Consider the following 14,892-nt stretch of genomic DNA (forward strand, 5'->3'; position numbering starts at 1 on the left):
AACCGTGTACACCTGGGATTTGGAGTCTCTCTCAGTAGTCTCCCTCTCTTCTATTTATTCCACCTTTCTTTCAGGTTTTCTCTGGTGTAGCTCAGGCTATCAGCACCCCCCTCCCCCACTGTCTTCGGCTCCACAGTGCGTTGGATTGAAGTTACATACGTGATGAGACTCATATACTTGAAAAAAATAAGATAAAAAATCATGTCCATGCGAGCACCTGCACAAGCCTCCTTCCCTACCTTCGTCCTGCCACTTCCTCATTTAATTTTCTCTGTGGCTGTCTCTACTTCGTTTCCCTCTGCGCTCCCATGTGGGGTTCAAATATGGCATTGTGGGATACCACAGTCCCCTGAGTCCGCTGGCATACATCATTGTCTCTGGTTTACTTTGAAACGCAGCAGCACTTTTCACTCGGCTTGTGGTTCCAGATCTCATTACTTGATTTAAAGTGTAACAACATTGACTTTAAAACTAAACTAAACAGCTGGGATTTATGTCAGAACTGTAATCACATGTACATACATGCAATCACACAGGACCTGGCTGTGAGGAAAAAAAAAGCCTTCTTTGGCTTTTGGTGTGTGAAAACGAGGGAAATAATTACATACTGGAAACTGTCATGGAGTTTCTTTGTTGCTGATGTTAAAAATTTTTTTTACTATGTGCCCTTTTGTTTACCTTTGCAGGTTTTTCTTGAAGTTTTTCCTGAAATGCAACCAGAACTGCCTGAAGACAGCAGGCAACCCGAGGGATATGAGGAGATTCCAGGTACATGAAAGATGTTTACGTGTGTGTGTGTGTGTGTGTGTGCACTTGTGTGTGGACATAAAATAGTGGGAATACCAGAGGATGAAGAATTTAATAGCTGTGATAAAAGAGCATCTTTATACTCTTCTATTATAAGACACTCTACTCTCCCATTCAGTCTATTTCCAGGTAAACTGTAGTACTAAAACACTTTTAATTTAGACTTCTCCTCTCCACAAAGTCTTCAGCTGGACAGCTGAATTGTATGATGGACACAAAATAGATCCTCAGATGTTTTCCAAGCAGAGCTTATGTGAAATAACTGGTCAAAGAGAATGACCAGTTGTTTTTCTCAGATAGTTTGCTTCACCTTGGGCAGGTGTGAAAACTTGCCTTTTTTTTTCTGTTTACCGCTGGTGCATCTCTCTTACTGTGGAAATGCAACCAAACTATCCAGTAAGCTAAAACCAACGAGAAGAAGAAACGCCCACGCTTTTAAATCCACATTTGGTGTCTGTGGAACATCAGCAGCACGTTTCACATGGTGTGGGGGTTTTTTGGTACATCTGTAGTTTTGCTGATGGTTCATTTCCCTGCCTGCTGCTTCCACTGGTCTTATGACAGTGCCCCAAATGGCCTGATGCTGTGACTGTATGAGGTTGTCCAGCCTGCCTGGTCTGCTTTCAATAAGTGCAGCGTGAAAGTGAAAGGAGCCAAATGAAGTGAATCTTTCCGTATTTCCTGCCTAGCTGAACCTTGGACCATCAAAGTGTGAAAATGCCTTTAATTTAGCCAGAATAAAAAATCTGTTTCTCTCAAAATATTGTCTTTTTCTAATATTCTAAACTCTTGTTTCATATTACTGTTTATATGAAAGTCGCCTGCAGCTGCATAAACTCTTTGATGAGACAAAACAAGTGCAGGTTAACATCCTATTTCCTTAAATGCACAATAGGAACCTTGGCAGACAGTTTGTTTACTTATGATAAAAAGTGTCTCATATCTGCAAAACTCTCCAGGAAGAGGAAGAACTCTAATCTGCCAACCTTAAACAGCTTTTAGCTACTTGGCTCTAATGACATGGCTCTCATGTTGTCTAAAAATGTGCACCTGATTGGCTGCTCCCCCATCACGTTCAAATGAGAAACTTTGTTGCTCCTATTCCAGCAAGTAGCTAAGCTAAACCAGTTTATCATTACCTGATTGCACTGTTCACTTTTTTTAAAGTAAATTCACCCTTTTTTTTTGTACAAATGCCTTCAGCATGCTCAACATTACTCATTTATTCAAGTGCAACCTTTGGTTCTGAATCCAAAGTAAAAAGACACTCCAAAAGTCACGACCAGAAGAAACCAGACCACAGAACAATGACGGTAACTACCAGGACTCTGAATTAGAGCATCGCTTTTAGTTTGGTCCATTTATCAAAAGTAGACATCATTTGAATACCCAGCATTGTGTTTTTCACCAATTGTTCATGTTTATTTGTCTTTCAATACTTATAGTTAAGGAAAAAATAGGAATATTTCTCCTTCTTTCATAAGAGTAATTTTTTTTACTCCTTGGAAAAGTTAAGAAGTCATTTTTAGATAAATTAACTTTACTGACAAGCTATGAGACTGATTTTTTTTTTTTTGATATCCAAAGAGAATATTTGGTTTCTGGGTCTTAAAGCCAATTAAAGTAGCTGAGAGTTGCTACAGTTGTCACATGGCAAATCTCTGGGAAGGTTTTCCAGTGGAAGTCATAATGGAGAAAGAAGTTAAAGGTGAAAGTTAGAAATCAATAAGGAGTCAGAGAGATGGAAAGACAAACCAAAGAGTTATATATGTGGGAGACATGGCTGTGGGGGCGCCTGGGTGCAGGAAATAGGTTGAGGTGTTTCAGGAAGTTGTCAAGAATTGAGTGATTGGCTCCAGATGGGGAAGGTCATGCTCCGTGACCCAGGAAGTGGTCACAAGGGACTCCTCGAGCTCACTTCCTCTGCCGTCTTTCAGCACCAGCGGCCTCTCTCTGGCATTCTCCTTTGCCCGGCAAAGCCTTGTGTCCGGCTGCCCCCGCCCCTCTCCGTCCTCGTCTCCCACCGTGTTTGCTTTAACTCCTGTGGTGTGACACATGCTGAGAAGTTATGAGTACACGAGCGCTCCAAACTCTGGGCCTCTGGGTTAAAAGGTGATCAGGGCTGGGCAGGAGTTCGTTGCTTGATCGATAATTTACAGTTATTTTCCTTTCCCTTCCACCACCTATGGAACATATGTTTTTTCCCCTCTCTTTTGCTTTGCTCCTTCACCCCCAAAAGTTTCATTATGTGTGTCTTTTAAGATGAAGGTTTATTATACATGTCATTTCAAAATATATGTCATAATATCCTGGCGCATATAAATATTGCAAATAATGAGGGCAAAAACTTGGGACTATCCCCTTGTTAAGTGTATAAAGTGCCACCTGTGGGGTGCAGATGTAAGTGGGGACATGCAGTAGGCAGAAAATCACATTATGGTGCCATATATCATCCACTGCTTTAACAACCAGCTGAAATAGGAGATTCGGTTCATATGTTTGTTGTCACTGAAGGATTAAGAGGAGACAACGTGAGCCTGCTGCGTGCTATATGAATCAAAAAGTTAGTCCAGAGGCAGAGGCAGAGGCCATATGGTGACCCAGTGGAGGAGTGAAGGGGTGACAGCGCCAGAATGCAGATGTGTTGTGGAAATCCCTGAGATGTCAGATCATCCATTAAGAAATATGACCATCACCTGTACAGAAAAACAAATTGTTGCTCTGGGATTTTCACACTTGTAACGTGATATTTTGACTCTTAGCCTGCAGTCTAAATGCTTCATCTACGCTCATGCGTCTTCCTCTTTGCCCCCTTTGTCCTCTCGCTCAGGTGGTCTTGTCCAGCACAGTGAGTGTAGATGGACACGTCCTGGCCGTGTCAGACAACATGTTCGTCCACAACAACTCAAAACATGGCCGGAGAGCTCGCCGACTGGAGCCGGGAGAGTCTGTGGAGAATACCATGGAATATGGTAGGACAATAAGATAAGAGGTTTAATTTACCTGTTTTTAGTCAGAGTTTCGTAAAAGTACTTATACGGTTTTTCATCATTTGTCACATTACAAACACACACTACATATTTTATCTGAATCAAAGATTGAGACTGTGATTCATTTACACACAGGCAGACTTTATCTCTGTAGGCAACAAGTTGAGCCAAGTTGTATTTGAGGGTATCAGAGTCAAGGAAGCTGAATAAAAGGTCATATATTTTCTACTTTTTGTTGATCTATACCATAAAATCTTGAGGATCTGATGTCAGAAACGGTAGTGAAAAATCAAAAGGGTGTGAATACTCTGAACATAGACCAAGAAAAACATATAGTAACCAGTGTTATTGGAAATCTCACTGGGTGCGAGTATCGAAGAACTTTGCTCGACTTTGTTAAAGTTTCACATATTTGAGAGGCAAAAAAGAATTAATTTACAAGATTTATTAAAACAAGCCTAAAACTTACACTAGTAATATTTCATTTCTGCACTAATTAATGAAAGCTTTTACACAAGTGAAGAGTCAGATCATTTTTCCAACTCTATCCGGACATTTGTCCTGTATTTAACCCAAGTTTTAAATGAGGATGACTGTGCATGATGCATGACTTTAAGTCACACAAACTCTTTTCAAGCAGCTGTTTTGGCCTAAGATAACATATTGTGATTTTAATCTTCAAACCTTTTCCACTCAGTCCATACAGTGCAAAAAGTTGTAAAAGTGTCTATAAACTTTGTACTTTTTCACATTTTGTCACAATACAATCACAAGTCAATGTATTTAATTCAGGTTTTATGTAATGGTCCAAGAGAGTCATTAATGTACACTTGACATCCGCACAGCAAAAGATGACAGTGGCAGCATCATGATGTGGGAATGCTTTCTGCAGCATAAAATAAAAACCACATCTCTTTTTTGTGTTACTCTATCACAAAATGATAAAATGTGAACAATTAATGAATACTGCTGGAGGGCGCATACATGTAACACTTTTACCCTCATTTCTTTACTTTTATTGGTCGTCATTGTAGATTGTGTTAATGAAGCTTTTCTCTCCCGTCTTAGCCACCCCCTGCATCAAAGCCATCAGCCCCAGCGAAGGCTGGACCACCGGCGGGGCCATGGTCATAGTCATTGGGGAGAACTTCTTCGACGGGCTGCAGGTGGTGTTTGGAAGCATGCTAGTGTGGAGTGAGGTAAGAGTTGTCTACGAAACATCCCGCTAATGATGCTGCACATTGTGAAATGAAATGCGCAGCATATGGCTTGTCTCATTATTTGGGTGATTTATGAGCAGTCTTAACAATTGAATCTTCCCACAGTAATGAGTTAGCCTAAATATTTACAAGACGTGGGGAGGCGTTTTTTTGGTGACACTGTTTGTGTGCTTTCTCCTCAGCTGATCACTCCGCACGCCATTCGTGTACAGACGCCTCCTCGACACATCCCTGGGGTCGTGGAGGTCACCCTGTCGTATAAATCGAAACAGTTCTGCAAGGGAGCCCCTGGACGCTTCATTTATACAGGTATTAGGATGAGCCATTTTTCTTAAAGTTAGATCCAAAGATTTAAATAACTGTTTCTAAAGCTTGACAATCTAATGATTTTTTTTAGCCCTTAATGAGCCAACTATAGACTACGGTTTTCAGCGACTTCAGAAAGTAATTCCCCGGCATCCAGGTGACCCAGAGAAGCTAGCCAAGGTGAGACAAGAGTTACCTAAACTTATCTTTAAAGGAGTTATGATTATTATGCTTTTGTCCTGGAGTTGTCAATTAAATTTCTTTTTTTTTTTTTTACAGGAGATTCTTCTAAAAAGAGCAGCAGATCTTGTTGAAGCCCTATATGGAAATCCACACAGTAATCAGGTACTTCGAAACAAAACTGCTTCCTACATTCGAAATTGATTGTCATTAAGTAGGGCATTTCTAATATAGAACATAAAATACTTTAATAATTGCCCTTGAATTATACAAACATTGACAAACCCCTTGAACTTTTTTCCATTTTATTGTTGTAATCTTTCCTTACCTGAGAAGATCCTTGTCTAATGTTTCCTCCCTGATTTTGCTCTTTCAATTGGGAATTTGTTAAATTCCACAAATTAAATTTTTGATAAGCAATCATGAGCACAACTTTTGCACAGAAATGAAAGAGGATTGGAAATATTATTAGCATTAACTGACAAGCAAGGCTACGCAACATAGGAAACAACAATATTAGTTTTCTTTTTAACTAGTTTTAACAAGATTTATTGGCATGGAGGAATTAATAACCATTTATCAAACATTATCCACACACAACAACATTACTCTACATACAGGATGTGTTCAGAAAAAAACTGTACAAAGCTTTTTGCTTTTTGTTGGCTCTGTGACAGTGACCCACATGAGTTCATGGTCCATTTAACATTATCTCATGTTAACATTGTATTAAACAGTTTAACTGTTTCTTTAGTTCAGACCCATAACGCTTGAGGGGTTGACAGAGTGTCACTTAAAGATTCTCAGTGTTACAGATTAATTAGTTCACTCCTGTTTACTACCAGAAGTAGCAGCACCAACACATATCAGCCAATTGGCTTCATATTTCTTGAAACTGACCTGTTGTTTGTCACTTTGTTCGACTTGCTGCAGGACATGCTGCTGAAACGTGCAGCTGACATTGCCGAGGCACTCTACAGTGTTCCCCGTCCTCACAGCCAGTTGCAGGCGCTGCCCAGTTCACCAGCCCATGGGAGCGTCATGGGCCTGGGCTCCTATCCATCCCAGCTGGGGGTTAGCATTGGAGATCCAGGACAGAGCAGCCAAGGTTAACAAACTGAGCAAGCCAATCTTTTCTTCTGTCTTTCTGGCCAGTAAAGCTTATGAGCCTGCTCTGATGTTTCCTCCAGGTTATATCCGTAACTCCAGCAGTTTGTCTCCGAGGGGTTACCCCTCAGCTTCCACTCCCCAGCAGTCGAGCTACGGAGGCAGCGGAGGGATGACTGGAGGCTACGGGACAGTTCCCATGACAAGTCTGGGAGTTCCTGGATCTCCTGGATTCAGCAGCGCTTCACCCACAAGCTCTCCCTACAGTAAGACTTGCTGCCTGCCTGGAACTCACAACGTTGATTCTGACTCGGTTTCAGGCTTAACACCGTTTGTTTCTCTCTGTTTCTCAGTAATGCCAGCGAGCCCCACAATACCAGGAAGCTCCAGCTCCTCGTCTTCTCTCTTGCCTTTCTCCTCTTTCCCTTCTGCTGCTAAACAGAAGAGTGCTTTTGCTCCCGTCCTCAGGCCCCAAGGTTCTCCTTCCCCCGCCTGTCCCGCCTCAGGGGGGAACAGCTTCAGAGGTAGTCATCCAACTCACTATCTGACCCCGCTGTCTGAACTCACCAATGCAGTCTAACCCTATACTAACCAACTCAAAAGCTATGACTGAACACGACTTGGGTGATGTACAGTAATGAAACGCCTGACTGATTTAGAATCATAGATTTTGTATATTTTTTTCTCTCCAGCGATGACGGGCCTGGTTGTCCCCCCGATGTAGCAAAGCACCTGCCCCCAATCTGCCCCAGAACACTGCTTCACTTACCTCCCCTTCTTTTTGGCACTGAGCAGGGAGACTGAAAAAAACTGATCACTAGTGAGCGTAACTTTTCCTCCCTGATTCCAACCACTGTCTCTCAGCCCCCTTTTTGCGACCAGTCAGTGGAACGGGTGGGGTATGAAAATGTCCAAAGACCAGCAATCTTCTCCAGATGCACAGGATAACACATCAGCCTCGGCTACAAACAGCAAGACTGGACAGTTTACTGCTGTATGTGTGTCTGACAGGAAACCTCAGTTTAATTTCACCTGAAGCTTCAAAAAGGATCTGTCTGAACCTCTGATCCACCGCCACATACAGCATCTAGTTTTTGCAATGGCTGCAAAAGACTTACATGATGCACTGCTGGATCGCTGTGCGTCGACGGATGCCGGACAGCTCAGATAAGAAGCCGTAGCTCTAAAATGTGGGGTGCTTACTTTGTGTGTGTGTAGACACACTAAATGGCATGTGCATACACTGTCTGTGAGCTAGAGAGAGGTTGTTTTGTAGTAGACTTTTAAAGACAACTTACATTCCAGAAAAGTAGAACCCTTATATTTTGTTTTGATTGTTTTTTCAAGGGAGAAATCTTTCTCATGGGTTATTACTAAAATGAATTCATATATTGATTTATTTAAGAACAAGCAATTTAACTTATTAAAGTTAGTTTAGGGAATAATATAAACGTGTTTTTATAAACTGGTTCTCTTTCCAACTGTTGATGAAATTAAGCAAGCTCTCCAATTGCCAATTACTTTGATAAATGACACTCTGTAATGGATTTTTTTTAGTGGAGTTTTGTTTTTTTTTAATTAAACTTCCCTACTTTTCAGGTTCTTGCAAAAGCAATTATATGTGTTTTGCCCGCAGTTAAAGGTTATTGTCCTTGTGTAAAAGGAAATATTAGTTAGCCGTATCCTTTTTATTTCCACTTAAAATGCATGCTTTGTTACACCCATGCTCTGGTACTTTTTCACCCTGAATAGTTTGTGAACTTTCATTTCCGATGTCTAGTCACTATGCAGTATAGGAAGCAAAAGCACAACAGCTCAAACAAAAAGAAGAAGGTGTATTAAGTGGTCATTTATTATCATGTTCATACAGCCACAGTTCCTTGTAAAGGTATTCAGACCTGTTGAGTTTTTCCACATTTTGTGAGGTTGCAGCACAAAACTGCAGTATATGCACAACATATACCCATAATATACCCATAATTGGGATTTAGAGCATAGACCATTACAAAGTAGTGTAGTGAAAAAAACAACTATGTTGCGTTTGATTTTCTGCAGTATAATAATGGTGAAGGGCATATTTGGCCCAAAACATGTCCCAAATAATTTGGGGCATGTTTTATTACCAGCTTTCTTCATCTACAGACTGATATTTTTTTTTGCTTATAATTCAAGATTAGTAATATTGTAAGGAGAAGGTCTGTGAACAAACATTTTCAGTTCTTCAGATTATCAAGTTGGTTAAAGTCTGGCCATTGACTGGGCCATTCTAGCACATGAATATTTTTTACTTTTACTAAAGCTTTCCTTTATATGTTTGAGTCACTGTCCTATTGGAAGGAGAACAATTTAGCAAATCTGAAGTGGTTTTGCAGTCTCTGACTGTTTTTCTTCTAGTTTTATCTTTTATTTAGCTCAGTTCACCTTCACTGTCGTTGCTGAAGAATATAAAAACCACAACATGATGCTGCCACTCCCAGTTTCACAGTGAAGATGGTATTTTCAGGGTGATTTGCTGTGTTAGTTTTCTATCCCACACAGTTTTTGTTGATCAAGAGTAAAGTTTGACCTAATCAGAGTAACTTCTTTGGCTCTCCACATGAGTTATGACAAACTGTAAAAATGAGTTGAGTTTTAGCAGTACTTTCTTCTTGACCATAAAAGCTAGATTTGCAACAGATTCTCCCATCTTCACAAAGGATCTCTGATGTTCTTCCAGCACAGGTTTCTTGGCTGGTTTTCTGATTATTGCTTTCCTTTTCCAGGCTGTAGGTGTAGCTGGCCCGACATGTCCTGAAAGGTCTGAAGTTGTGCTTTGCTCTTTTTACTTCCAGATGATGGATTAAACTTTGCTTTGTACAATGTTAGAGCATTGATATATTGTTTTATGACCCAATCCTGCATTAAGGTTTTCCAGAGCCTTATTCCTGAATTGTCTGTTGAGTTTCTTGGTATTCTTGCTGTTTGGTCCTGGATGTTTTCTAAAAAAGATCAGGTTGCAGCACTTTTAAGATGCACATTGAAGTTGCATGTGAAACGTTGAAATCCTTTTCTACACTCCACAATTTTGTTTTACTTTGTGTTGGTCTGTTGCATAAAAATTCCACAAAAAATTATTTGAGGTTGTAACGTTGGAAAATTACACAAAATCCAAGCTGTATGAATACTTTTGAAGGCATAGCATTATTCATCACAACACGAACTCATTCTCAGGACGTGCACAAAGAACGTAAAGGGTAGCTGACGTAAGCAAATTTGTTTTTAGAGTTCAGTTAATCTTATTTATTAAAAAATGTTAGCAATTTATTTTTATGTTTTTTAAGCCATCTTTTTTTTTGAAGTGATACAAAAAAATGGTGCAAACGTGATTTGTAAATTCTAAGGTGTAATTATATTTTGTGCTCCAAATAAAACAAGTAAAAGGAAAAAATAACTGAAGTGAGTTGAAGTGGTCATACACATTTCTTTCTTATGTTACGCTGTGGTGTCCTGAACATGGAGCTTTTCCTGCAAGCCTCCACATCTCAAGGTTGTGCCTGATCTATTTTTGACTATGCCCATCACCTGTGTGCTCGTGCAGCTTGTTACACTGTTTTGTATACATAGCTGATGAGCCGCAGCATCTTAATTGTGATGCGAGCGTTAAAGACTGAGTAGAGCATGTCAAGATAAACAACATCCTCCTCCCTCCCTTCTTTCCTCCCCCCCATCTCTCTCCTCTCCAATAAGCCTGCTTCTCTCTGAGGACCAAGCCTCTGGGGGCTGGAGTGAGAACCACATGAGTCTCCTTCCAACGCGGCCTCTTCCTCTCTCTGTTAAAGAAAAAAAAATACACTCACACACAGAGGCATGCGGCTCACCCCTGCCTTGCTTTCTTCAGTCTTTGTTTGGTGCTGCTTCATCCCGTCTTTCTTCCTCTCGCCTCTTATCCTCTCTTGCAATGGTCCTTCTCTGTTAATGTAATTAGCACTGCTAAAGAAGGGCAGTTAATTACCCACTCTATTTTGATCGGGTAATTAATGTTATGCCAGGAAACAGCAACTGTTTCATTACCATAGCCCTCAAAGCAGTGAGGGGGTAGGGTAAGCACCCATTGGTAGCAAGTCTGCGTGTACTGTGGCGTTTTTGCAGTGACAATGAGGGGACGTGTGGACTTCAAACACCAGACACTGCCCGCCCTTTAACCCCACAACCACTTGCTGGCTGTTTCTTCCTCCTCATCTCCCCTTCTTCCCTTTGATAAGCTATTAATTTGACAAGTTAAAGTCAGCTCTGTTGCCAGCACCTCAGCATTCATCTTGCTGAGTGTTCCTTCTGCCCAGCGGTGCAGGAGCCATATGCTCCTCTTCCACATGACGGTTTGGTTGTGAGTGCTGCGGCGCCGTTTACCGTTTTTCCCTGATCACAGTTTGGATAAAGACAGCATGAGATGCCACCTGCCACCGAGTCATTCCACATCACACATCCACATCACTGCCATCCAGCTGTTGGGTAGGCGAAAGCCCTGCCGTGTCATCCTTCATTACCAGGACAGCTAAAATATGATGAGTTTCTTGTTTAACTTCACGTGCCGTGTTTCTTGCTATAGAGGAAGCAGAAAACACACCCTTCCCTTTCTCCCCTCTCAAGGGATGTGTTTGTGTTTATATACCCAATTAGCCCTCTGGCCACAGCATGGCCATGCATTAGGCTGACATTAGCCCCGGGTGGGTGTGACGTCTGTGTGCATGTGTGCAAAATACAGTGAGCCCCTTTCTCATTTGAGGCATAATCAGGGGTGTGCGTGCCTTATTAGGCAGCCCGGGGTAGATCTTGACGGGGGTGGCCTACTGTTTTGTCAAATAGATTGGTAGATTGGCTTCCAAACACCCAGCCAGTGTCCTTTGCCTTTGGCCCATCAGTGAAGCCAGCATTGTTGCCCATTAGAGCGATGGACCCTGATTCTTTTTTTTTTCTTTCCAAAATGAATTCCCCACCCCTCTCCCTGCCATTCCCTTGGGTGTCACTAGAGTGGGGTGGCAGATGGAGGAGACACAGAGCTGCCCCCAGAGACCGAACCCCCAAACCAAAAACACATACACACACACACACACACACACACACGCGCGCGCGCATTCACAAATAGGTGCACACACTAAAACATTTATGTATACAAATGCATGAGCACCACATATGCACAAATACACACACAGTAAAGCAACACAGAGATCCCCAGACAGAAACCTCATCTGTCAGCCTGCTGCTTTTGTCCGGTCCACAGGAGTGTATTCAGCGAACGCAGAGTGACGTCTCTGTACGATGCCTCCATGCCCCGAGTTCCTGGGTTTGTGATTGGGGTCAGACAGAAAAAAGAGCTTCATAATGCTGCTAACTAATGCTACAATCTAGACCCAACTGCTGCAGGTTATGCCTGTTTTAAAAAATGCAATACAGATTTATAGATATTTATTCCTTTGATTTAGATTGATATGTTTGATATGGACATCTAAATTTGTCATACTTTTTGGTATTTGTTGCAATAACAGTCACCAGTTTTTAGAAATACATATGTCAGAGAATCACAAATGAGACAAAATATTAATCTTCAATTGCGTCTTTAAATATATTTATATTTATTGATGAAACTAAACTGGACCAGGCCTCTTCAGAGTTGAATGACTGCTGGTGAAAACGTTCAGCTATTTTATTTGGGTCTTGGAGAAGGCTTGAAAAATGAAAAATATGTAATGAATGAAACATGAAATAACCCATAGAAAAATATAATACCACAATGCAGTATGATTATGCATGCTTAAGAACCAAGGAGTGTATTGAAGAGTTGGTGATGCAAATTAGTGCAAAATTGACTAAAGGGTGAGTATTATGTAACCTCAACATTTCGGAGCTTTATATCATGTTATGTTGTTATTCCTCTTTCAGAAGCACCCTGTTTTTGACACCCAGTGTTGCTTTGATTCGTTCAGCCATGTTTGAGCAACACTTGAATCTGCTGTGGCAGCCATTCAGGGTTGCCTAAAGCTTGCTCATTTACCCAAAGCTGCACTTTAGAGCTGCAGAGCAGTCTGTCACTTTACCTTCCCTACTCAGACTAGCGGCAGCATCAATTAGCAAACACCTGGAGGAACTACACATCTGCTGAGCTTTACATACAAACTACCTCTCAGTTCAACATTCCTAAGAATGGTTGTAAACAGTATTATAGAGGAACACTGTTGTTGTCATGATGCTGAAAGGGAAAGAGCATCTAAAAGAGGTAAGCCAATTTCAAGGCTTAGTTGCTGTTAGCTTAGAAGATGGGACATTTTGTAAAGTTGTTAGGTTGTTTTTTTGTAACTTGGTGTCATGAAAGGGAAGAAAAAATGCCTTAAAAGAGAAAAGCTCACCCTCCTGGACCATCTGTCTATGACTGGACTTCTCATTGTTGGGATGAACTTGAATAGAGAAAACTGAAGGTTGCTTTAGCTCCATTTGGAACAGTCCTAAGCATAAAATAATACAGAAATACCATAAAAATACACACAAAACACTTAATTTGATTATCCTACTTATTTTTGCCTAGAGACCATTTACTTGAAGAGAGTTGAGCTTAGCTGTTTGGCTGGTTAATCCAGTGGGTAAAATGGCTAACTGCTCAGCTAACAGCTTGTATCAGCACTTTGTATTGCCTTGTTGCTGAAAATGTGGTATATAAATAAAATTACCTTTACCTTTACCTTTAGTGTGTTGCCAGGTAGTACACCTGGCTAGCTGCTAAGCTAACAGCTTGCAGTGTGTTGCCGGGTAGTACACATTAGCAAGGAACATGGGCGACTTTAGCTTTGTATCGCTGTAACGCCTGAGTTTCCCAGATTAAATTCAATAATGGAACATCCTAGTCTAATGTTTGCACCTGGAACTCCTTTCCTTTACAAATGCTCAGGAGTCTAGACTGGCAGTTTGTTTACAATCTGTAATATTTGTACATTTTCACAAAAGTTTGAGTGACTTTACTCTAACTTTTAAACCCTAACTTCTGTGAAACAATCTACTAATAATGCTACATATGGTGCAGTAAAACTACTAGAAGTATATGCACATAGAAATACATTTTGTTTAAAATGTTACTCAAGTATATGTAACTAGTTACTTGTATAGTAAACAATGAAGGCCAGAAGAACCACTGACTCTTGAAAAATGTTAAAATCTGTGATATCGCTGTGTTTTAGAGGGTGACCACGCTGAATAGGCAAGTAATTAATACTCAAATACTGCTTTGGCTGTCATATTTTCCAAACTCAGATCCATCCAAATGTAATTAATAAATTTGCTCTAATTTGTAGCTTTTTAAACATAATTCATGAGATACTTCACCAGCATATCCTTTGAAAGCAAGGGGCCTGAAAATGTTGCAAAAATCTCTTATTTCTGTGGCCGGCTCTGACCCTCAAACACACAAACTAAAGCCTTTTGTGGAAGACTGATTCTTTTCTACATTATTACATACACGTAAGTCCGTTTTTTAAATAATTGTGGTTTAATTGAGCCTTGTTAGAAATGTAAAAATACAAGTACCTGCTGTGGTAAATCGGTTTGATGCCAGGAAGGTGCTTTATAACAACCTTTTTTTCTCCTCTGGTAACCATACTGACAATTAGCCAGATTAGAGGAGTGGAGATGTAATTTGGGCCAAACGTAAGTATCGGCTGTTTGTGCGCGCGGCTGCGTGAGGTGAGAAGGCCTCGCGCTGGTGATTAATTACAGCCAGGCCGCGTGACAGAGGTTGAGGCTCTCCCAGTGCCGTCTGCAGCCCACATGAAGGCAAATCCAGCCTGGGCTAATTGACCCGGCTTCTGTAAGGCCATCCATCAAGCGTGGCCCAAGCGGACCCGTAAGAAACACATTATTCAGAGGTAAGTTTGTTAACCAACTAACGCTGCACCATTCATTACTGCCATTAGCTCCTACCTTCATGGTTGTCTCTGGAAAGTGCTCGACGCTTCGCTCAAATGTTCCCAACACCAAATTTGAGTTTTAAAATAGAAGCGTTTCCGGCTTGAAAAATAAAATGTTTTCAGCGGAGGAACTTTTAACATTTTGTCACGTTAAACAGCGTTTTTCAATGACATTTAAGTGATAGACCGACACAAAGTAGTGCGCAATTGTGCACTGGGTTTAAATTGATACTTGGATACAAGATTTTTTAAAAGCATATGTTGGGGAAAGTGCCTCCACTGTGTGTGGTGATAGCTCAGTAAGTGGCGTGTATGTTGAGTGTAGGTGAGTGAGATGTGTAGCAGCCGTCCTCC

The 14,892-nt window shown here is 41.0% G+C and overlaps 1 protein-coding gene and 1 long non-coding RNA gene across 5 annotated transcripts in view; one reads left to right on the plus strand and one right to left on the minus strand.

The window, feature by feature from the left end:
- ebf2 (EBF transcription factor 2) overlaps positions 1 to 10,049 on the plus strand; it is a 38,716-nt gene extending 28,667 nt beyond the window's left edge. For 2 of the 4 annotated variants that reach the window (XM_028035067.1, XM_028035069.1), the window contains exons 7-16: positions 687 to 768; positions 3,638 to 3,779; positions 4,866 to 4,996; positions 5,200 to 5,326; positions 5,415 to 5,503; positions 5,603 to 5,668; positions 6,437 to 6,611; positions 6,694 to 6,876; positions 6,964 to 7,134; positions 7,303 to 10,049. In XM_028035067.1, the coding sequence (XP_027890868.1) occupies positions 687 to 768; positions 3,638 to 3,779; positions 4,866 to 4,996; positions 5,200 to 5,326; positions 5,415 to 5,503; positions 5,603 to 5,668; positions 6,437 to 6,611; positions 6,694 to 6,876; positions 6,964 to 7,134; positions 7,303 to 7,334 (1,198 nt within the window). In that variant the 3' untranslated portion in view covers positions 7,335 to 10,049. Of the gene's footprint in view, positions 1 to 686; positions 769 to 3,637; positions 3,780 to 4,865; positions 4,997 to 5,199; positions 5,327 to 5,414; positions 5,504 to 5,602; positions 5,669 to 6,436; positions 6,612 to 6,693; positions 6,877 to 6,963 lie in introns of all 4 variants that reach the window. The other 2 variants (XM_028035065.1, XM_028035066.1) reach the window with 1 other exon arrangement.
- Positions 10,050 to 11,729: 1,680 nt separating this feature from the next.
- On the minus strand, positions 11,730 to 13,184 carry LOC114154196 (uncharacterized). Its single transcript, XR_003597516.1, has 2 exons — positions 12,991 to 13,184; positions 11,730 to 11,926 (listed from the first exon to the last, which is right to left on the minus strand). It is a non-coding gene; the product is annotated as an uncharacterized LOC114154196 (long non-coding RNA).
- Positions 13,185 to 14,892: the final 1,708 nt, after the last annotated feature.

Source organism: Xiphophorus couchianus, chromosome 12, assembly GCF_001444195.1.
Source record: "Xiphophorus couchianus chromosome 12, X_couchianus-1.0, whole genome shotgun sequence".
In the NCBI taxonomy this organism is placed as follows: Eukaryota; Metazoa; Chordata; class Actinopteri; order Cyprinodontiformes; family Poeciliidae; genus Xiphophorus; species Xiphophorus couchianus.